This window comes from Purpureocillium takamizusanense, chromosome 5, assembly GCF_022605165.1.
Source record: "Purpureocillium takamizusanense chromosome 5, complete sequence".
Lineage (NCBI taxonomy): Eukaryota > Fungi > Ascomycota > Sordariomycetes > Hypocreales > Ophiocordycipitaceae > Purpureocillium > Purpureocillium takamizusanense.
Window position 1 is genome coordinate 501,249 of NC_063072.1, and position 22,292 is coordinate 523,540.

The window sequence follows — 22,292 nt, forward strand, 5'->3', positions numbered from 1 at the left end:
CCTTTCGCAGAAGAACACGGTACTAGTGCATATATATACAGACTAAATACCGACGTTCCTATTCGTAGGGGGGTATGCACGCATACGGCAGCCAACAGAGCGTCACGCCAATATCCAACATCCACAGGTTACTTACACAACGGGAGCGCACTTCAAGTCCTATTCTTCCATGATAGATAATAACCTTGGTATTCTGGGTATCCCGTCCCGTCCCGTCCCGTCCTACGCCATCTCGATCCACACCCGGCCAACTCCTGGCTCTGCTCTGCCCTTTGCTTTATACCCTCGGGCGTCTCTGGTCTTTTTCGCATCACATCCCTACCCCCCAGCCTCTCCGTGAGCAACTAAAAAAAAGGGAACTGGAAACAAAGGGAGAAAGACGAAGCGAGAGAGAGATCATAGAGATATGGAGAGACAAAGAGGAGGGGAAAAGGATAAAATAAGGGAAATGGCTCGATATCTCTCGTAAAACGCCTTCGACACCCCGCCATGACCACCCAGTCGTCGTCCCTCGACGGCCACCCCGCTGCAGGAACCCCCATGCGCCCCGTAGTATATGTGCGTACACGCACCGGCCCGTCGGGCACAGAAACAAATAAACAAGATGAGCCTCCGTCACGGGCACGTAAAATCATGCCCCCCCCCCAAAACAGGCCCGTTGCCGTCGCCGTTGCTCCACCTCACCTTTTCGTGTCCGCGCGACGACCTAGGGTGGCCCCATGGCCATGGAGTGCTGCATCGCGCCCAACGGCTGGTTTGGCCCCGCCGACGACGACGGGGGCCGCTCCTCCACCGCCGGCAGCAAGGCGATGACGGCCTTGAGCAAGTGGTAGCCCGTGCGCCAGCAGACGCTCTTTTCCTGCTCCCCGCTCCAGATGTCGACGCAGCTGCGCAGGGTGTCGAGAATGAGCTGCCGCGGCGGCAGGCGGCATCCCGTCGCGGCCGCTCCGCTCAGGGGCGCGTCCTCGCGCAGCATGTGCACGCACGTCGTCAGCGTCGCAGAGAAGAAGTCGAGCACAAAGGCCCGGCCCACCAGGTCGAGCCGCATGTTGGTGTCGCTGCACCACAGCTCGCGGTAGTGCACCAGCAGCGCCAGCGAGCACTCGAGCGACGACCAGTATGACTCGGGGAACAGCGTCGGCCCCTCCGGGTGCAGCGCGAACGGCCGGTGCAACACCATCAGGCACCGTCGCAAGAAGATGTCGACCGTGATGCGCTGTAGCTGCGCCGTGCACACACGCTGGGCGTGGCCCATGAGCTCGCGCAGCTGCGCATTGTACCGCAGCACGTCGGGGTACGAGATCTGGTCCTTTTTCGAGTTGATCTGCGCGAGCACCGACAGCACCGTCGGCAGCGATTGGAACAGCACCATCTGCAGATTGTCGGGCGCGTCGGGCATCGACCGAAATCCACCGAGCTCGTCCGGCCGCGTCAGGGGCGGCATTCCCGTGCACATGGACACTTTGATGTCGAGGTAGAGGATCGTCAGCCACAGTTTGCGCCGCGAGTCCTTCTCGACCGGGTCCCGCAGGTCCTCGTCGTTGTCGTTCTTCTCTTGGGGCAGGCCAAAGATGAAAGCCACCCTCACCAGGAGGCCAAGCAGCGTCCAGCAGGAATCGACGGACCAGCACGTGGCGTTGCACACGAGCTTGGCCACCGTCATGAGGGACAGCGCCCGCAGCGTCATGAGCGTCGGCCGGAACATGAACGGCGTCTGCATCAGGCACGCCTCGGCCGCCATCATCAGCTCCGTCGCCACGGGCGGTTCGTCGGCTGACGTGAAGCACCCAAGCCCCATAACCATGAGAAATTCGGACAGCCAGCACAGGCTGACCGCGTTGGGCTCCTGCCAGTACCGGTCTACCTCCTCGCGAAACGTGCGCATGTCCAGGATGGGGTTCACCACGTCGAGCAATTCCAGGTATCGCGTCAAATACTCGTCGCACCGTGCCTTCTCCCCGGCCAACAGCCGCGTCACCGCGTCGCGGGCGTAGTATTTCGTCGCACCCGGGGTGCCAAAGGGGAAGTTGCCCGGGAGGCAAAAGTTGGCCAGGCAGGCATTCGTCCCGACGCCCTCGAGCGCTGCTGCAAGCGGCGACGTCTCGCCCGTGGCCGACGACGCCAAGGACCCGATCTGGGGAGGTTTAGACTCAGCATTCGTACCTACCACATGCCCGTCATCTGCTTCACGTACCTTGGTCATGAGTTCCCTCCAGTGGCTGGATCCGCGGACTCGGTGTTGCACCTGCCAGGTTGCCATCTGAGGCTTCTTCTCGTCCTTGCTCGAGGAGACGGGTGCCGTGGGGCAGGGGAACTTGCCCCCATTGGGGCCCTTGTTGTAGCTGTAGTAGCATTCTCTCCCGTTGCCGCTGGCTTTGCACCTCCCACACGGAAGCTCCTTGTCGCACTTGACCTTGAGGCGATGGCAGCGCAGGCAACTCAGGCAGTTGCGCTTGCGCTTGCGCACGATGCGTTGGCCGTTGACGGTTGCGCTACTGGAGCCCGGAATGTCATGCGGGGTCGGCGGCTCATCTTGGTCTTGGATATTGGAGGAGCCCGGCTCAGGGCTCTCGGTCGAAGTCGTGGGGGAGATGAGGCCATTTGTCGGCGTCCCAGCGAGGTCGTCCTGGCCTGGCGACGCCGAAGACGACGAAGCGACGGCAGCGCGCTCGACGGGTCCTGAGGCAGGCTGAGGTGCGTTGCGCGGAGCAGGCATGGCGGCGGCGGCGGCGGCGGCGTGGGAGCCGCCAAATCCCATCGACGACGACGCAAAGTGCGGCGAAGCTTGCAGGTTCGAAGCATGTTGCTGCTGCGGCGGCACATGCTGCGCTCCCGTCAGGCCAAACGTGCCCGCTCGCTGCGGTGCGACTGTCGCGGCGGGCTGCGTGCCCCCGTTGGGTGCCGCGGTTCCTGCAACATCGAAACTGCAGCGAACGCCGGCCTGGACGCAGCGGGTGCACGAGGGCTTGAGGAGGTCGCACCGCCGCTTGAAGTGACGACAACGGTCGCACGTCTTGACCTCGCGCATATGTGGCATGCCGACGCGAGGGCTTTACGGCGTTTGCAAGAGGCGGGCGTCGTCGACTCGGTTTCTCGGGGGGGGGGGGGGGGGGGGCGCCGAGGGCTCGCAAAGAGTCGGCCGGCTCGAGGCGGCGTAGTGTGCGGGCGGCGAGGAGAGCGGCTTGCAGAGCAATGCGGCGTGAAGTAAGTCAAGTCGGAAGCCGGTAGGGCTGACGGAGAGGGAGGGGAATTCGCGATCGTGGAGATGTGGTAGTAGTACAGGACTGGAGCGCAACCGCACTGCCGTTGGTTTCGTGGCAGGGTGCTTCGATCGTTGTTGGGTCGGGAGTTTTGTCGTTCCGGGGCGGCGGGCGCGGGGGCTGGAACGACGAACTGGGCTTCGATTCGAGGGGTGTGTCCGGCTCCAGTTGGCGTCTAGGCTGAGGTGCCACTTGACAGGCAGTTGGGGTGTTGGCTGCAAGATGAATTTGAAGGACCGGTTGGTTGTTGCGGGTGCGGGCTGCGGACACAGCACAGCAAGTGTCGGTAGGGCTGCCAGTCTGTCGGGTTAGGTTGCTGGCGACGGACGGGGGGGCGTTTGGAGGTGCCGCTCGCTGGGCCAGGAACACGCAACACACTGCGCGAAGCAACCGGGCACAGGCCACTGCTTTTTGGGCGACCTCAGTCGGTTGGTTCCGTCAGCCAGTCGATCAGTTGGAGGCGAGTCGATCGAGTCGAGTCGTCGCGCGCGTGCCCTCTTGCTTGTCCCTCCGGTCTCGCCTTTCCCCGCAAGAAAAGCGTCTCAGGTCGAGGCAAAAGACGAGGTCGAGTTCGAGACGGGGGCACGAGGGGTTTGCTGACGCCGGCGGGAGAGGGGGGGGGTCGTAAAAGTCGGCCATAAGCGAGACAAGAGGCGGTCCAGAGGCTGATAAATGGGGGGAGGCGATGGGACGGAGCGACGACACACCCGCCCGCACAGGCGTCGTTGGACGGGCCTGAGAGGGAAGGATTGGCACGCTGGGTTGCTGCTTCCTTCAGTCGGCCGAAGATGGCGCCAGCCAATTCGAGCCCAGCCCGGCCCAGCTCGAGCGAGCGAGCGAGCGACAAGCCTCCCGGTCGTGTTAGTGTCTGGTCTGGCGCGGCAGTGGCAGGCAGACACGACGGGTTCACGGGATTGGACCGTTTCGGCGAGGGGGCGAGGGGGGCGTGAAGCCAAGGTGCGCAAGGTGCGGTACGGCGCCCCATTTTGGCCGCCCGTCTGCTGGTAGAAGGCTGTTGGTGGCCTCGGCAGGGCCTGGCCTAGCATCACTCTTCTGTAATTGGGATGAATGGCGGCGGGAGCCAGCGCTGGCTTCCTACAAGCCAAAGGCGAGCGCCATCGCCCCTCACCCACACCCCAGAGGAGCCTGTGTTGACGCTGCTGGCGCCGATTGACTCCCGTGGTACCCTACCCGACCTACCTTACTGAGCTAACAGAACCAAAGCTGACGGCATGACTGGATGGCTGAGTTTCTGAGACGGTGGGCTTGCCATGATGCTGCGTGGGCACTCCCTTTACTTACGCAGCACGTGTAAACCAATCCCTCCGCCCGCGAATCCTCCCAAGCACACATGGAACAGGGCGGCGATACACGGCCCAGGCGACGACATGGCAGCGATGGTGAGGCCGAGGGGCAACGACAAAGAGCGAGGCGAGGCTCCAACTCAACGGGGACCCGTCCCGACGCCTGCATAGGGGGTGTGGCCCCAGCCAAGCAAAGACAGCACACCAGAGCAGCCAACGAGGAGCAGGCTGGTGGAGGAGGGGATGGGGGGCGTGAACGCAGGGTGATGGATGGTGCTTTCCACTGCTGCTAGTACTACTAATGTTAGTAGCCGCAGCGAGTTTGCAGTGGCGAGTCGCGCCACAGGGACGGGAGAGCTGCGGCAGACGTGGGAGGAGGGGGAGGCCCGTCGAGGAGAGCAGAGAGCATGTCGTGCGTGGGTGATGGTGACGATGCCGTTCGACGGGGCTGGGGTTGGAGATGTCTCGGATGACCCGTCGAATCGTGTTGACACTTTTCGTGCTGCGCATTCGAGGGGCGAGAGAACGAGGACGTGCAGTGCAAATCTACGTATGCCACGGCCGCCGTGGAGAGAGCGAAGACAAGCTACGGAGTACGTCGTAGTTAGCTCACGACGGGCATGATAGATGAGGGACCAAACAACAAGGGCCGGCGGGGTCGGAGATGGACCCTCTCCTCTTGGATTGGGACGGGGATCGGGATTGGCATCGGAATTTGGATTCAAAGCATGGCCGCTCCGGTAGTGCCTAAGTCAGTTAAAATATCACGTACAGTAAGTGTTTCGTACGCACATACGTGCAACTTGGACTGACTTTGCTGCTTACCTGCCCTGCGCCCCCATTTGGCTGGCTGAAGCCCGTCAGCGCTCGAGAGCGAGGAGCTGCGCCGGCATTGACCATATTCGTACACTGTGGGACGACTCATGAGTCTCGCATAGTACTACCTGCTTGGTACCCAGAGCCTAATCTCATGTCTCCCACGAGCGCACAGACGTGGCGCGCCCGGGTGGCGAGTAAAGGATCCCTTTCGCAACAAGCTGTCCAAAGCTGCAAGCAAAATAAATGCCAACACGCCAGCGTCGCGGCGCAAAAACGTGCTCGTGTCGGCCAGGTACGTCCAGTACGATGCCAACCGCCGCGTGTCCACTGTCGAGCGTCGGCGCATGGGCGCCTGCGGCAGCGCCTATCCAGATATCTCAAGCGAGCGGGTGGGCGGGCAGGCCACGCCTCGGTCGACCAACGAAATAAGAGACGGCGCGACAGGGGCTCCTGGCGCGAGGAACAGCCGACAGTCCAGGCCCCTGCGCGGTGCGCGGGATGGTGGAGACGAGCCGCGGCGTGCTGATGACTGGGCTTTGCTGGGCGCAAGAGGTGGACGGGAACGGCGGATGGTGGTGGGCCTTGAACGTAAGGCGGTCGATGGTGGGGGTTGCCCAACCGGGGGGATGCCTGTGCCATCCATCAACCGAACAACGCCGTGGCCGCAAGACAGCCAAGGCGTCGTTTGTTATGGGCAAAACCCACTGGACATGACCGGCATCCATGCATCAAGGCTGCCTGCTCGCCTTAGCGCCACCGCCATTGCTTGGGTCAGGTGTGGGGGACATGCAAGGCCTGGAGGAGGGCCGCCGCCCATCGCGGTTGGCCCTGCGCCGAGGGTCGGTCGCAGCAGGAGTGGGCTGCCCGCACCTCAACTGAGTGCTGTTGAGGTGTGTGTGCCAGGTTCCATTTGCCATCCATCACCATCCATGGATGGGATCGATCCATCCTGCGGCCAAAGCAGCAGCAGGACAAACTGACTGACTGTACGGCACTACCTGCCAAGTACCGGCACCATCGACAGCAGCGAGTGTCTGGTTTGCTGGCCATCAAGAACGGTGCCGGGATTGGGATATGCCGCCACAAACGCAGGGTCTTCCACTGTGGCATCGAGCCTCGTCCACGGTTCGAGCTGGTGACAGGAGGGCCAGCATGCATGGGGCATGAGCACCAACGTGGGACTCGTCCAGCATTGCGCATGGATGGGGGGAGGGATGGATTCATTGATGCAAACCCCGGACGGGATAGGGCGCTGGACCGGGGCGCTGGGCGCTGGCAAAGCCCAGCCCCTGCACGCCCCATCCCCAGTCGAGCGGTCGTCCAAGGCCTTGCCTCACCAGTGCTGGCTAGGCGTTTTGTTTGTTTGGCCATGCCATGCCATGCCATGCCATGCCATGCCAGGCACGGCACACGGCACGGCACGGCCTGGCGCGCGTGTGTCAAGGCTGCGCCGTTGCGGCGATTACTCCGCTGGTCTGTCGCCATGGTCGGATGCTCGTGTTCCACGGCACGCTCAGAGGTCCGTCGACCTTGTCCGTCGGCCCCCAAATGTCCGTGGGCAGACCGGAGCGGCGTGCTGGCGGCAGCGACGACGGCGGAAGCCGGGCACCATGGCTGTTCCGAAGACTCGGAACCGCCCAGGCCGTCCTGCGGGCCTTGTCGGTCCGCCCAGAAGCTGGGAGAGTGTGGGGGCCTGGGCTCTGTACCTCATCGTGTTAGGCCGCCGGATATCCCAGACAAGGGCGATTACGTACCTGTAGTACCTCAAACCTGCTAGCAGTGGATGGCTGTGAATCTGTGGCAAGGCCAGAAGACAAACGGTGACGCCCTGTCCGTTCTGTGTCGCATGCTAAGTCGCAGACCAGACATTGGTCTCGAGAGACAGGAGACGGGATCGCAAGTTCCTGTGTTCCATGGAGTGACAGAGGAACGCCGTGTTGGCTGCGCGGTACTTGGTACGGATGCACGATGGAGGCGGATTAGTTAGTAGGTACTGTAGAGAGGGGGGGGGCTCTTGGTGGCACTTGCCCCAGGGCCGGACGGATATCGACCTTGCCGGCGCACAGTCCTTCGCTGCGCAAAAAGGCAGCAGCCATCCATGTGTGTACTTGGTACCATGGTGCTAGAAGCGGCAGTTGCTCCAGGTTCGCGCCTTCCTCAGGAAATAAGGTACAGTAGGTATGCGTACAGTCAATGTACGCAGTTGTAGACTCCCGTCGTCCCCCTTCCTGTCGCTCCCTGAATCAGCCATGACTGACTGATGAGCCTTTTCCAGCAGGTCGCAGCCGACGCAGCACAACACACAGCACAGCACAGCACAGCACAGCACAGCACAGCCCCAGATTCAGGCTGCCAAAGAGCCAACAACATCCACCTGTCTTGTCCCCACGATGCACCATCCCGGCATGGATCCCAGCCCGGGCAGGCAGGCAGGCAGGGCTGCTGGTCGGTCGCATCCAACATGCTTCTGCTTGTGTCACCCAGCCATCCCGCCATCGCGCGCGTGTGCATATGTATGGTATAGTACGCCCCGCCGCGACTTGCTGCTACTAGGGACTAACGTATTAACTTAAGTACTGCTCCAGCACTGTGCCTCTTCAAACGTACACATGTCAAAACTGACAAAGTGCCGCCCTGTCTGTCTGTGGCTCGCGGCCCACGCGGCTGACAGAGGTGCGTGCGTGTGTGGCAAGGCCAGGCTCGGCAGATGCCCCCTCGACGACACAGGCACGAACCACATCGAGCGCAACAAGACAAGAACGACATCAAAACGACGACCCAAGTGGCGACAGCCGCTGGCGACGGGCGACCTTGGCATCGCCCCGACGAACTCGCCCATGCGTGCGTGTCATTTATCAAAACGTCTCAACGGCCAAGGCCTCGTTCGTGGCTTGACGGCCGGCCCATGCCACCATCTCCAGCCCAATAATGGAGTCGACTCACGTTCCTCTTTCGTATCCTCTTCCTGGCACGCTCCATGATGGGGCAACGCCCCTGCCGGCCGGCTATCGTGGCGCCGCGCAATGCCGCATAGGCCTCCCCCTTCCCCCCTTCTCTCAGTCTCTGTCTCTTGCACCAACTACGAGGCGCCATGCCTCGTGCCGCGGACTTTAATGCCAACATACGTACATTCAGCGTTCAAGCATAACGGTTGGCCCCATGGAGTGTGGGGCTTGCAAACGGCAGCCATGCTGCTGACGGTCGAGATCTGCTGATGTACGGGGCGGGTGCTGCTAGTACTAACGATTCCCGTAGCACCAGTAACTAGTAAGCACGATTAACACAGCACATCCCCGCTCGGAAACTTTTCGCTTGCTCGGTCCGGCTCCCAGCCTCGATGATGATCAATCAATCTTCAGTCCGCCATCCAAGTGCCAGTCCCTCCCTATCCTCGGCGTCTGCCTTTTTGGCACAGGTTGGGGTTCGACGCTGCCAATCGCGGATAACGCGCTCGCCACGTACGGAAACACTCCGCGCCCGCGAGCGACTTCTCGACTTGCGCTGGCAGCTCCAAGGGCCTCTTCGCGCCTGGTTGATCTGTCTCGCCCAGCTGGTCCGGCCGATCGAAGGATTCGACGCCGTCTCGACTGGGTTCCAGACCAGCAGCCCTCTTCGGCCCCGTCGACGCCGTCCATCGACACCGTCCGTTATGGAGTCTGTAGCACGCACGCTTTGTTTAGTAACGTATGCACCTTGTTTGCATTTGCATTTCCTGCACAGCAATGGATTTGCGCCATGGGCTACGCAAAGGACACGCCGAGCCTTGCAAGCGGCGCTGTAGGCAAACGTCAATCACCACCACGTCTGATCAGCGTGGCTGGCCCATCATAGCGACATGAGCGCACTTGGCTTGATCCGCCGTGGCAGCTGCAGGTTCGCATCGCTGCCCGAATTTTGTTTCTCCCCCTTGCTTAAGCTTCTGTTCGTCATCACTACCAGGTGACTTTGTTGTCTAGCAGATGTGCTGAGCATCGATCGATCCATCCTGGCGTTTGACGCCGGCCGCGGCACCCGCCCACTTGACTTGTCGGCTCCCTGACCGGACACCCAACGTCGGCTGAGGCCAAGAGTTTCTCCATGCCACGGAACAATCTAAACCCTAACTCTTTGCGACCCAGAAGGACTGCCTGGGTCTGGCAACCAACAAGCCGAAAGACATCGGTGGCAATCAGCCCATTCAGCATGGAAGCATGTATCACTGCACCGCTCCACCAGGGCGAACCACGCGGGCACGCCCCTCGAATCACCCATTGGTTTGGGACAACACGTGCGCTATGCCAAAAGGCTGCTTGCTTGCTTGCTACCTGGATGGGGCCCCCTCGCTCGTTCGCTCGCTCGCTCGCTGTGACGCGGCCAGCTCTTGGCTGCAGTGCCATTCATTGCGCCGTTTGTTTCCCCTCGCGGCTGTTGCGACCGAATTGACCATCCGTCACAATGGCGTCGTCGGGCACTTACTTATACGACGGGATACGAAACAGTCTCATCAAGGAGCAAGGATACTCTTCTGGGCAACGACCTGCCTAACGAAGCCATCCCGGCGCACATGAGCGCTTCCGAATCGGAAAAAGACACCTCCCCTTGGCGACGATTCCAACCTTGATGTGGACAGTCTTGCAGCCGCACCGCTCATGTATGGAACTATGCATGTGCAGCCAGCCCTACGATAACGATGTCTCGGTTCGCCCTCGGCCAAGACTCGCAAGGAGTGACATGTCCTATTCTGTTGACCAAGTCATCCATCTGGACCCCGTTCTGTCAAAACTTCGCATCGCTTTGGCAGGCGGCCCTTCGGGACAAGGGCACAACAACCGGTGAGCCTGCAGTGTGGTCACCCGTCGAACATGCATCATTTCATATCATCATTTGCCTTATGCGGACTGACGTGGATGACCAATTGTACCTGCCCATCTCGGTGCTCTGCGAATTGTAAGCCGGCCGGCCGGCCCTACTTCGTACCGAGAGTTGAATCCTCGAGGCCCCCCACGTTGAGCCAGCACGCTGTGGGCGGGCGCCGACGAGGCGTGATGAAGTCGAAGCTCCTCGGGGCGCTGTAATCCCTTTTCCTCCCGGAGAGCACACAGCCCGCGATGTGTACCATCCGTCCAGACCACGTCCCCGCCCCCTCCGCACAAAAATATCACGACTGGCAGTCGCCAGCGACGCCGTCTCGGTACCTCGCAGCATCTCACTTCCGCGGGTGCCGGCCGGGGCGTCTTCCTACTGGGCGCGGGGAGCTTCTTGTCATGCCGCCGGCACGCTGATGCTGTCCAGTCGGCGCATCCTCCCTCAAGCAAAGGCCGTATAGTCAACAACTGGCGACGACCGTCGTCGATGGTCACCTTATCGCCAACCCTCAAGCAGCTCGGCCGCAGAATCCCCCCCAGGCTTCCTCCGTCCGCCCTATGGCCTGTCTCTCTCTATCTACAATCTCATCTCGAGAGTTACACACGCATATAGGTCATGATAAAACCTGTCAAAGAGTCATCCGCTCGGTCGGTCCCCTCCCTGGCCTGCTGGGTCTGCCTCGTCCCGTCATCCCGCGTCGCTTGCCCCAGGCTCACTCATGCGGCCCCCTCAGCGAGGGTCGTCGGAGTGATCTTGCAGGGCGCGTTCCACGTCCGTAGAGGAGTGTCTTTTGCGCGACCCCTTGCCCCTTTGTGCTAGTATTACTGCTACTACTACTAGTATAGAACGTAGGTACGGATGTGCGTGCGTTCCAGTACGATCGATACCTACCTACCTCTATTACTTACCTAGTACTTTACCTACCCATCTACGTCACAGGAGGGTTGCCTACCTTATCCATCTACATGGCGAATGTAGGCACGTAGTCGTAACACCTGCCCCGCGTCGTCAAGCCCCCCCCCCCCCCCCCCAAAAGATTGAACAATAAAGGGTCCATGGCGATCATTCATCCCATTGTCCTCGCCCCTAAAACACATAACATCCAAGGACCAACGACGAGTTCTCACGCGCCAGTTGTTGACCCGTCTCTCCTTTTTTTTTTCTTCGTTTCCCTTTCTGCTTCCCTTCCCCCGAGAGAGCGGTGTACGTACATCGGGACCTTCCTTTTCCAAAATCATGCCCAGAGGAGGATGACCTATATTAAACCACTTTGCATACATATATATATGCGGGTGCTTGTAATGTGTGCCACTTCATATATATATATAAAAATAGATATATACTTTTTCCACCTGTCCATTAGTTATCCATCTACTTGGTACGACGTACACGCCGAGAAAAGAGCGGGCAAGCGGGCAAGCGGGCGATTCGCAAGCCCGTGGTGACGAAACACCTTATACACAGAGACACAGACACAGACAGAGCCACGCACACGCACGCGTGTGCAACAGCGTACAGCTACAACTTGTTATTCTGGGCCCTAGTGGACCCAGGATACTGCCATCGCTACTGCTTAATCTACTCCGCCGTATCAATCTATGCCACTTACTGCTACTGCTACTACTGCTACTGCTACTACTGGTGTCGCGAATACTGCCTCTGCCGCTGCGGCATTCGCAACGCTTACTGTGCCCGCCCGTCGGCTCACCTCGACGGGCGGGCTCGTCAACATCATCTTCCTCTATACGGGGCATCTTTCCAGCCGAGAGCCGCCGACGCCGCGCCGTCCCGCACGCGCTCTCGCACGCGCTCTCGCACCCGGACCGCCCCGTCTCCCACTCATGTCATTGAGCTTCCTTTTCGTTGTCGGCCACGGCTTTGTCCGCGCCCGACTTCTCAGGAGCCGCAGTGTCGCTGTTGGTGCCGCTCTCCTCGTCACCGCCCTTGGCCGGGCCGTCACCGTCGCCGTCCCGACCGAGATATTGTCCAAAGACACGCGTCTCGAGGTCCGACTTGAAGTTGCCGCCCTTCTTGGCCTTGCGGCGGAAGTAGACGCGCTTGGCCCACTTCCACGACTCGATGCCCAGGAAGAAGAGGAAGGCTTCAACGAAGACTATGCCCCATTCCCAGCTGATGCCCGCGTGCTTGAACACAACCGTGTTGAGGCCGGGGATGTAGATGATGGGGAACATGGTGACGAAGCCGGCGACAATGGCCCAGAAGAGGAACTTGTTGCGCCAGGCGTCAATGATCCACTGGGTAAAGTACTTCTTGCTCTTGGGCTGCATGCGGAAGAACGACCGGCGCATGTTGACCATTTCCCAGGCTAGGAACAGCGCGAACCACGTAAGGCAAGCAAAGGTCGTGGCGCGAGCGCGGAAAACGACCTTGCAGTCCTCCGAGTAGTGGTTGTTGCAGTCGTGGCCAATGTCTGCGGCCCCGTTGCCGAAGCCGTACAGCACCAAGACAAATGACGCCAGGCAGAGTGCAGACATCCACAGGCCGTAAACGACCATGTCGAGCAGAAGCTCTGGGGTAAAGACACCTTGCTTGAGCTGAGGAATAGTTAGTGATCTGTAAATATGTTGAGGTTGAGGTGATAGAGGCCAGACTAACATTTTGAGGCGGTCGCTGCATAATGTCTGGTGCAGCAATCTCGAATCCCAAGCCCATGTCGGGCATACCCGAGGTGATCATGATGATCCAGAGAATCTCCACGGGCGCCAGGGGAAACACGGAGATGCCACGGCTATCTTTGAACGCGAGGCCAATCAAAAGCGTGCAAGCCTGGGCAATGTTCTCGGCGAGAACATGGAGGATGAACTTTTGTATGTTGTCAAACATGCGGCGGCCTTCCTCGACGGCGTTGAGAATCGAAGCAAAGTTGTCGTCGGTCAAGACGATATCAGAAGCCTCCTTGGCCACATCCGATCCAGCCTGGCCCATGGCGATGCCAACATCTGCCCGCTTCAAGCTGGGCGAGTCGTTGACGCCATCGCCGGTCATGGCAACAAAGGCTTTGCGGCGGTGGAGGGCTTCAATCATGCGGACCTTGGTCTGAGGGGCGCAGCGAGCGACGACGAGCGGGAGCAGAGGCAGCCCGTCGATTTCCTGGTCGGTTAGTCTATCGAAGTCAGACGCAGCCATGACCATGGTCTTGGCAACGTCGGAAGCAATTTGGTTCATCTTGGTAGGCAGGATGCCGACCTCGAGTGCAATAGCACGGGCAGTCTCGGGATGGTCACCGGTCAGCATGTGGACGCTGATGCCAGCCTCATGGCACATGCGGACGGACGGCGCAGACTCGGGGCGAGGAGGGTCGTAGAGACCGATGAGACCACGAAATGTGAGGTCTTCCTCAAAGTCTCCCCGCTCGAGCTCGGCCTCGTTGTCCTGCACATGAGGGATGTCGGTCTTGCTGGCAAGCGCCAAAACACGCAGACCCAGACGAGCCATGGCTTCCATGTTCTTGAGGACATCGGCCTTGATGTCTTCGGAGAAGTCCTTGATTTCATCGCCGACGGCGTACCGTGGGCAGGACGTGAGAACTCGCTCCACAGCGCCCTTTGTGAAGAGCCACTGCTTCTGCGTCTCTTTGTTTTCAAAAATGACGGACATTTTCTTCACATCAGAGTCAAATGGGAACTCGGCCTTTTGCTGCCAGGTAGCACCATCACCAGTGGACAGGCGAAGACGATTCCAGTTGAAGCGGGACGCAAACACCTGGATGGCAATCTCGGTGGGGTCACCGCGGCCCTTCCATTCGCCTTCGACCTGGTTCACAGAGGCCAAGTTGGCAAGCGAGGCAACGTTGAGGTACTCTCGCAGGGTGGCGTCTTTGGCAACGAGCTGCTCTCCATCAATGGCCTCACCATCGGCGTTGGCACCCCGGAAGTCAATGTCTTTGGGTTGGGCAACTGCGAGGCCGAGCTGGCCAACGGTGGGGTTGAAAGGCTCGCTCGTGGTGCCCACCGAGTAGGTGCCGCGGCCAGGAATCCAGGCCTTCTTGACAATCATGTTACCCTGAGTCAGGGTTCCAGTCTTGTCCGAGCAGATATCTACGGGCAAGTTAAGCGATTGACAAGACGCGGGGGTGTGCGACGCTTACTAGAAACCGCACCGAGCGCCTCAAGGCTCTTGAGGTTGCGGACAATGACGTGACGCTGGACCATGCGCTTCGTGCCAGCAGCCATGGTGATGGTCAGGACGACGATGAGGGAGGCCGGGATCATGGAAAGGCCAGTGGCGACGGCGTAAATGATGACTTCCTGCTTGGTGTCGAACTTGTTCGCGGCGAGGACAATAATAGCACAGACAATGGCCGTGCCGAGAAGTAGAATAGCCAGCTTGGACAGCTTCTTCTGGAGGGGGGTGCCGACGTTGACGCCGAGGAAGCGGCCGACGGCATCGGAGCAAGTGAGAGTCCAGGCCTGAAGCCAACGACCAAAGGTGGTGGTGCCGTCCTCACGCCGCTTGGGCTGACGTCGGCGGGATTCCTTGCCACGTAGGGCGGCAGCAATCTGGCCAATCTCCGTGTACAGGCCGGTAGCGAAGACGACACCGCGGGCGCGTCCCTTGGTCACAGTCGAGGAGCTATATGCGACGTTGAGACGATCGCCGGGGCCAGTGTCCTCGGGGAAGGTGGTCGCTGTCTCCTTGCGAACAGGCAGAGACTCGCCGGTAAGAAGGGCCTCGTTGGTCTCGAAGTTGACGGCCTCGACTAGGCGGATATCGGCCGGGATGGTATCACCGGTCTTGAGCTCCACCATGTCACCGGGCACAATTTCGGCCGTGACGACAGTTTCGTTGTTGCCGTTGCGAATAGCCTGCGCAGTGGGAGAACTAAGGGATCGCAGAGAATCCATGGTCTTTGCAGCCTTGAACTCTTGGAAGAAGCCCACCACAATGTTGAGGACGATGACAGCGGTAATGACACCGCCCTCGATCCATGACCGAATACCAAAGGAGGCTGCCATGGCAAGAATGAGGACCTGGATTTGGGCTGTCAGGAACAATGGGTCGTCTCGGGCATCATGAGTCGGTGATAGTGCAAAGCAACAGCGAGCCACGAACGGCGAGTAGAGGAGGGAAACGTACCAGCGTGAGAGCATTGGCGATCTGGCCAATGAAGATCTTGACGGGCTGCACGCCCTTTTGCTCGCCGAATTCATTGCGACCGTACTCTTCCAATCGTCGCTTAGCCTCCTCGTCGGAGAGGCCAACCTCGATATTGGCCTTGAGCTCGTTCACGACCTGCTCGATGGCGAGGGCGTGGGCCGGGGCCGTCATGGGCGTATTGGCCTGCCCGGAGACGTGCTCCCCGACAGGGTCTTTCTCCTTGCCGCTCATGGCGACCAAACAAGACAGGAGTCAAGGGCTGCAGTTGAGTTTGTCAAAGAATGCGGGGGGGGAGGGGCGATGTTGAGAAGAAGGCAGACAGGTGGACCTTCTTTATCGGCAACACCAGCGGTGTACAGCCGGGGTGACGACGACTGGCAGGACCGAATATCAGCGCGGCTTGAAGCTGAAGCGTCAGCTCGATAGATGTGCCGTCGTGCCGACCAGGGATGGAGGGAACGAATGTGGATGAGACCGGGGAGGAAAAAAGAAGAAGGCAGATGCTGGCAACAGGGCAGGGCGATGATTATCTTTAAGTGCAGACACGCGCCAAGAGACGCGGAGAGAGACTTTGTTTGGTACATGCTCGAAGAGGTCGCCGCCGAGCCCTTCGCCTGAACGGGGTCCCCGGCGAAGACTCGACTCGCTAGCCATGTAGGTAGAGGCGAATGACTTCACCGCAACCCATTTTTCCCCTGCCGTCAAGTTCTTCCTGCGACGATGGCGCAGACGCGGGCGGCTTGGCGCCCGCAAGCATGTATCGGATTACATGTTCGTACTGGGGCACAGTGCACTGGGCACTGGCAGTCCCTGCCAAACCACCAAAGGCCCTTGGCAGCGCAGAAATGGCGATGTGGCATTCGCGAATCGCTCGTGAGCCGTTGTCGCCGTCCCGGCTTGATGGAAAAAGAGGCCTGCAGGGCCTGAGCTGGTCTTGCCTGCATCCCATGAGCGACGTCGATGATGCTGTATCTGTACGGTATACAGTCCAGCAAGAGGTCTGCCTTGGACGTCCAATGCGTCGTCAGTCTTGGTGCGTGACCTGCCATGATGGTGCGCAGTCAAGCCGCGGGCGAGCTCACTATCCCTTGATGCTATCCAGCCATCGTCGATGATCAAGTAGCCTGTCGACGTCGGAGTCTTTTCCCCCAGCTTTTGAGTCAAGTACGTGTCCGAGTGTCGTTGACGCGTGTTGGGGTGTGGTTGCTGCATCTGCTGCATGTCCTTGGAACACGACACTCCTCGACATTGCCCGGCATGTAAGACATTGATGGTACAATGGGTACTACATACCTAGATACCACCCGCATAATCGGGACTTGGCTTCGACCTGGTCCCCCCGGCAGTGCGTCCAAGGCATCGTCGAGGCTGTCCCGCCGCAGCGGAGGGAGTGTCACACTGTCACACAGCGTCGTCGACGGGCTATTTCTTGTTTCGCATGCCACGTTGCCATCCAACGGCGCTGCGCTCGACATGCAAGGACGATTGCCGTGGCAGCCCTGGCAACAAAGACACAAAGACTGGCGCGGCGGTATAGTGCCTAGGGTAGACAAAGCTGTTGGTTTCGAGAGTACCTTACGCACGTGAACTTGCAGCTGCACATCTCTGGCTGATGGGTGCCCGCCAATATGCCATGCCCAGGCCTGGAACATGGTCGATTGCCGAGTTGCACTTTCTTGTGTAACGTTGGCGGTTCAGCTTGTCTGCGTTTGGCCTGCGGAGATGTCAATGAGCGACAAGACCAACGGCGAATCGTCATCGGCACCAGTTAGGATGGGAAATAGACCAGGCAATGGAGCAGCCACGCGTTGCCGCGACACACGAGAGACGGCTGATGGCGCCCAAGCTGGAAGTGTCTCTCGATGCTCTCGCGCCAAGTTAAGCCGTAAGTGCCCGGTGTTGAGTGAAGCCGGAGGTGTTGTTGGCCGCTTCCATGTCGACTCGGCTTCACGCACTGTGTAGGTTTGCCCTCGCCCCACCGTGGGGGTTCGCGGCAGGTGCAGCCTTTGCAGCGTCGTCTTGGCGGGCCGCGTCTACGCCAATGGCCGCCTCGCCCGGCCGCCGACTCCCCGCTGCCAAGCGATAAGGTTTGGGCTGTGCACCGCCGGCGCTCCATAACGACGGGGTACATGGTACTTGTTCTTCAGTGATCAACGTCGGCAGCAGCTGGAAGGAGCCGCCCGCTTGTGGCTTCCAAGCCAACATGGTCTGATTTGATGCCTGTTCCAGAAGCCTTCCGGAACGAGACGAGACGCCTTCAAGGCCGAGACGAAGACAACAGCGTCAAGTACTGCTCATGATAGAAAACACACGAACAAGACGAGGATCAGAATGCTCGGCCCGCCACCACAAAAGATCTGGCCGCGTCCGGTGCAAAGCCCGAGGTTCGCCAAGAATCGACGTGGGTCGTGACACACGGTTGGCGCTCGCCCCTGGAGCGCCGTGAAGCATGCAAACAAGACTGTACATGGCAAACGAGAGTTGACCAAGACGATCGTCCGCTAGTTGATGCTAGTACTAGTAATACTAATCGTGGAATCCCGCTCTTACCCCCACAGAAGCTCGGTTACTTACGCTGGCAATTCTAGGCCCGCGCACCGTCTCACGAGTCACGGTGCTGGCGTTCGTTGCCGAGAGCCCTGGCCGCAACAGCCACTGCCGCCACGCCATGCTTCTTTGATGCCAAGATAGCGCGCCCGCACGTGCGCCTCCCACGCGCCATGAACGGCTCGGAACGCCGTGCTCCTCCTGGTCAAAGCCGTTGTGACAAGGCCAGCTGTGCGGCATGCCACTTGGAAGAAACAGCTTATAGCACTCGAATGTACATGCAACGCCCCTTTTTGGCCAACCATTGAGTCCAGCCTTGGCCGTGTAGGCTACCCACGTCGTGAACCTCACTGCCCTATAACCCATGGCCGATGAGGGCGGATCGCGTCGTGCTGACTGATTGCGACTCTCGCTGGTATATTCGAGTCGTCTGAAGGAAGCAAGCATGGGAGTGTTCCCCGGCGGAAGTTTGTTGTGGGAAGCCGCCAGCTCACGATGCTACGATCCTGCTACACCTTGATTATCTCGGCCTCTGACGAGTCTGACTTCCGCTCAGGGCCTCTTGTCGTTGAAAAGCTAATAGTAAGGAATGACACTGGATCGCCGTCAATTGACGAAGAGATGGTCAAGATGATGAAAAGTCCCGTATCAAGTCTTCTGTTCAAGGAGCAGCTACCAAGCACATGGTGTCATGAGCAGGGCAGGATGAGCGACATTACGCTTATATGGCTGCGCAAAGGCAGCCAAGAAAATCGCAACGCCGTCAGGACCGCGGAGTTCCCGTAAAGACAGGTTGATACGGATGCCGAGCCACAGCACTTTGCGGCGAGTGTGAGGTTGAAAGCTGGGAAGCCCGTAATAGCTTGTGGGCCCCCTCACCATCGAGTGCAGCAGGCGGAAGTCAAGCAGTGTAAGCACCGCCGACAGTAGGGGAGGAGGAGGCTTGGTGCGTTGCTCGGCCGAGCTGCCTGCCTGCCATCGTGATGAGCAAAGACCAGCCCGCGTGCGCATCGTGGCTGGGCAGGCAATCGGATGCAGGGCGCGTGCGAACTAGCAGTGATTGATTAGAAGACTGCTTGTAGAGCCGACCGACCGTGACGGTGGTGTTCAGGGTCCAGACGGTGATTTGGAACCAGGCATTGGGCCCCGGACGGGATGGTCCGCGCTGCATCCGCCTGTCGATGGCGCTCGACGAGGTGACGGGTGCACAAACAAGGTTGCAGTTGATGTCATGGGCCGCCAATGTTCCATCCATTCCATCATTCCACTCTGCCCGGCTAGCTGGAAGGTCCCGTGCTGTTTCAGCGGGGGCACAGACAAGAAACCGGGGCAGCAATCGCTGGGATTTAGTGGCCTGGACGCCTGGCAAGCCTGGCTGGGGGATGCCCCGGCTTTACCTAGCTGTCAGTGCGCCAGTTCAGACGGATGAGCGCCTGTGGAACAACCATCCCTGAAATCAAGTCCGGCAACCGGCAGGGACGGGAGCTGTGGCCACCCGTCAGGTGCAAACCTCCCAATGTACTCCGATCGCACCCCCTCCAGCCACCAGCCATCTCCATCTGCCCCCGATCGACGATGGAATGTCGCTGATGACTTCATACCCACCGCCAACGCGCGAATCGAGTTCGCTGGCTGCCCATCGAGGCGGCCGCTTATTCGCCACGACAATGCTCTGCATGTACTGCGCTACCTACACGACAGACGAACACGCGAAGGGGCAGGCAAGGGAGGGCAGACGCAGACGCAGGCACGGCTCTGAGCGTTGCACGATGCTCTCGCTCGGGGCAACCTCCGCGGGTGGCCCCAGCTTGCGCCAATCTGCCAGCCAGCGAAGCCTTGTCCTTCCAAAGGGACCCTCCATCTCCATCCCTTCGCGTGTGTCCGCCAGCCCTCCCGTCGCGTCGGCCATGCACATGACGCACCGACACCCGTCATCGGTCCCCGTCCCCGGATTGGAACCTCCGGCGCCCTGAGCATCTACAGAGTACATACAGCACTGGCCATCCCCGGCCGAGTCCCTGCTGGCTGAGGTGCAGACGCCCTGTTGATCTACGTGACAATGTCCCCTGAGCCTCTGGTATCCTCCCCACTGCACAGTCTTCAACGTGTCTCCAGCTAGTCGCTCGAAAACGAAGTCGAGAGCCGCATGTCGGCGAGGAGCTCTGTTCCGATCTTGCGTCGAGGCGTCTTGAGAGCCCACCAGCCGCCACTGTCGACAACGACGACGACAACGCGTCTGCCCAATTCCCCGCGATCGTTCTCAGCCGTCGCCTTCGCCATGCCGCCGAAGCGAAAGAGGACCGAGGGCCATCAGCCGGCCGATGCCCCCCCGCGCCGCAGCAGCAGGCGAGTCAAGGAGTCGCCTAGTGCTATGGATGCGTCGACGGCCATCACCAAGATGGGACTTCTTGACGATAGTTCTCCCAAGGCGAAGCACGCAGTGCAACGGGCCATGCTCGAGCTCAGTGAGATGGAACACAAACTGCAGGATGATACCCGACGGCAGCGTCTCGCCATTCAGAGCTCCAGCTTCAGCGTCGACGCCGAAGACGCGACCCGGGTCGCGTTCCAGACCACTTCTTCTTCGGCGGCGGAGGAGATGGTCCCCGAAACTGCTTTGGGCAAGGCAAATGGCATGAACTCGGATGACGAGCTTGGCGACTCGGAGTACGTGGTTGGCACCAAGGACGAGGAGGGCAATGTTGCTCCAGAACGCGGCGCGCGGAGGCCGCCTCCCGTCAACAGTGAGAAACTGCCTCTGCCATGGTCGGGTCGCCTGGGTTACGTGAGAAACCTCCGCAGATCCGTGGTGGTCTCTGCCAAAGGTACAAGATGCCCTCATTACTAACATACAAGCAGGCGTGCCTAAACACCTATTTGAGATCCGCGAACCCACCGGTGTTTTGCTCTAGGACCTGCAGGATCAGCTCCATCCTGGAGCACCGACACCCCCTCCAGGACCCCTCCCAACCTGAGCACCCGACCAAGAACCGCCCCGACACGAGCAAGCCCGCAGACGACAACCGCGGCCTCAAGTACGTCCAGGACCTTGGCCTCGCCAATGCCAGGGACATTGTCAAGATGCTGCGTTGGAACGACAAGTACGGCATTAAGTTCCTGCGGCTGAGCAGCGAGATGTTTCCTTTTGCCAGCCACGATCAGTACGGCTACAAGTTGGCGCCCTTTGCCTCTGCGGTGCTGGCCGAGGCCGGCAGGGTGGCTGGCGAGCTGGGCCACCGCTTGACGACGCACCCAGGCCAATTCACGCAGCTTGGAAGCCCGAGAAAGGAGGTTGTCCGGGCCGCCATCCGTGACCTAGACTACCACGATGAGATGTTGACGCTGCTGAAGCTACCAGACCAGCTGAACCGTGACGCCGTCATGATCCTGCACATGGGTGGCATGTTCGGCGACAAGGAAGCGACGCTCAATCGCTTCAGGGAAAACTACGCCCTGCTGTCCGACAGCGTCAAGAGGCGTCTGGTGCTTGAAAACGACGATGTGTCCTGGAGCGTGCATGACCTGCTCCCTATATGTGAGGAGCTCAACATCCCGCTTGTCTTGGACTATCATCACCACAACATCGTCTTCGACCCGTGCATGCGAGAAGGCACGCTCGACATCATGCAGCTGTACGACCGCATCCGCGCGACGTGGACAAGGAAGCGCATCACCCAGAAGATGCATTACAGCGAAGCAACGGCGGCGGCGGTAACGCCCCGCGATCGGAGAAAGCACTCTGCGCGAGTTAAGACGTTGCCTCCCTGCCTGCCGGACATGGACCTGATGATTGAGGCCAAGGACAAGGAGCAGGCCGTTTTCGAGCTGATGTGGACGTTCCGGCTGCCCGGATGGGACCTCTTTAACGTCGTGGTGCCGCACGAGCGGGATGACGAGCCGCGTAAGGCGGTGGTGCGAAAGGCAAAGGCGAAGAAGAAGGGCGCCAAGAGCAGCGAGGGCGAAGACGAGGTGCTGGTGCCAGAGAGGAAGGTCAGTCCAGAGAGGGTGTCGATGGGCGGATCGGAGAATAGAGTGTATTGGCCCGAGGGGATGGAGGAGTGGCTGCGGCCGAAGAAGAGAGAGATAAAGAAGAAGGCCAATGGGAAAGACGAATAATGAAAAGCTGGGTATGCGATCGAGGAGGCGACTTGTGTAAGATAATAAAGCGATGGACGTTACTTCATATGTACACGTAGTGTTTGTGAATATTGCCTTAGGCAGTGCGAGTGGATGCAACCGAATTGATTCGAGCCATGCTATCGGATCCATCCATCCTGCCCACACCGGGCCGCTGCATCGTCTGTCGCCTGAAGGGGAAGTCATGTTTGCTCACATCACCGGGAGGGTTGCAGTCACAAATAGGCACAATTCTCTCCGAATCTGCAGAAGACCGCTCAGG

The 22,292-nt window shown here is 59.9% G+C and overlaps 5 protein-coding genes across 7 annotated transcripts; 1 reads left to right on the plus strand and 4 right to left on the minus strand.

Moving 5' to 3' along the window:
• Positions 1-40: 40 nt before the first annotated feature.
• JDV02_005745 (uncharacterized protein) lies at positions 41-3,972 on the minus strand. Its single transcript, XM_047987061.1, has 2 exons — positions 2,195-3,972; positions 41-2,134 (listed from the first exon to the last, which is right to left on the minus strand). Exons 1-2 carry the CDS (start codon positions 3,035-3,037, stop codon positions 707-709), a joined length of 2,271 nt encoding a protein of 756 aa, XP_047843045.1. The 5' UTR covers positions 3,038-3,972; the 3' UTR covers positions 41-706.
• A 7,769-nt stretch (positions 3,973-11,741) lies between these two features.
• ENA2 (P-type ATPase) lies at positions 11,742-15,840 on the minus strand. The gene is made up of 4 exons (XM_047987062.1): positions 15,326-15,840; positions 14,337-15,219; positions 12,845-14,286; positions 11,742-12,783 (listed from the first exon to the last, which is right to left on the minus strand). Exons 1-4 carry the CDS (start codon positions 15,575-15,577, stop codon positions 12,073-12,075), a joined length of 3,288 nt encoding a protein of 1,095 aa, XP_047843046.1. The 5' UTR covers positions 15,578-15,840; the 3' UTR covers positions 11,742-12,072.
• A 90-nt stretch (positions 15,841-15,930) lies between these two features.
• JDV02_005747 (uncharacterized protein) lies at positions 15,931-16,915 on the minus strand. The gene has a single exon (XM_047987063.1). It carries the CDS (start codon positions 16,565-16,567, stop codon positions 16,112-16,114), a length of 456 nt encoding a protein of 151 aa, XP_047843047.1. The 5' UTR covers positions 16,568-16,915; the 3' UTR covers positions 15,931-16,111.
• A 1,650-nt stretch (positions 16,916-18,565) lies between these two features.
• Positions 18,566-18,904, minus strand: JDV02_005748 (uncharacterized protein; the record flags this gene model as incomplete). The annotated part of the gene is made up of 1 exon (XM_047987064.1): positions 18,566-18,904. One exon carries the CDS (start codon positions 18,902-18,904, stop codon positions 18,566-18,568), a length of 339 nt encoding a protein of 112 aa, XP_047843048.1.
• Positions 18,905-19,347: 443 nt separating this feature from the next.
• MUS18 (UV-damage endonuclease) lies at positions 19,348-22,128 on the plus strand. Of its 3 annotated transcripts, none has more exons than XM_047987065.1 (2): positions 19,348-20,678; positions 20,753-22,128. In XM_047987065.1, exons 1-2 carry the CDS (start codon positions 20,040-20,042, stop codon positions 22,007-22,009), a joined length of 1,896 nt encoding a protein of 631 aa, XP_047843049.1. In that variant the 5' UTR covers positions 19,348-20,039; the 3' UTR covers positions 22,010-22,128. The 3 variants fall into 3 exon arrangements, with proteins under 3 accessions (XP_047843049.1, XP_047843051.1, XP_047843050.1); XM_047987067.1 differs by having other exon boundaries at positions 19,348-20,637; XM_047987066.1 differs by having other exon boundaries at positions 19,348-22,128.
• The last annotated feature ends 164 nt before the right edge of the window (positions 22,129-22,292 follow it).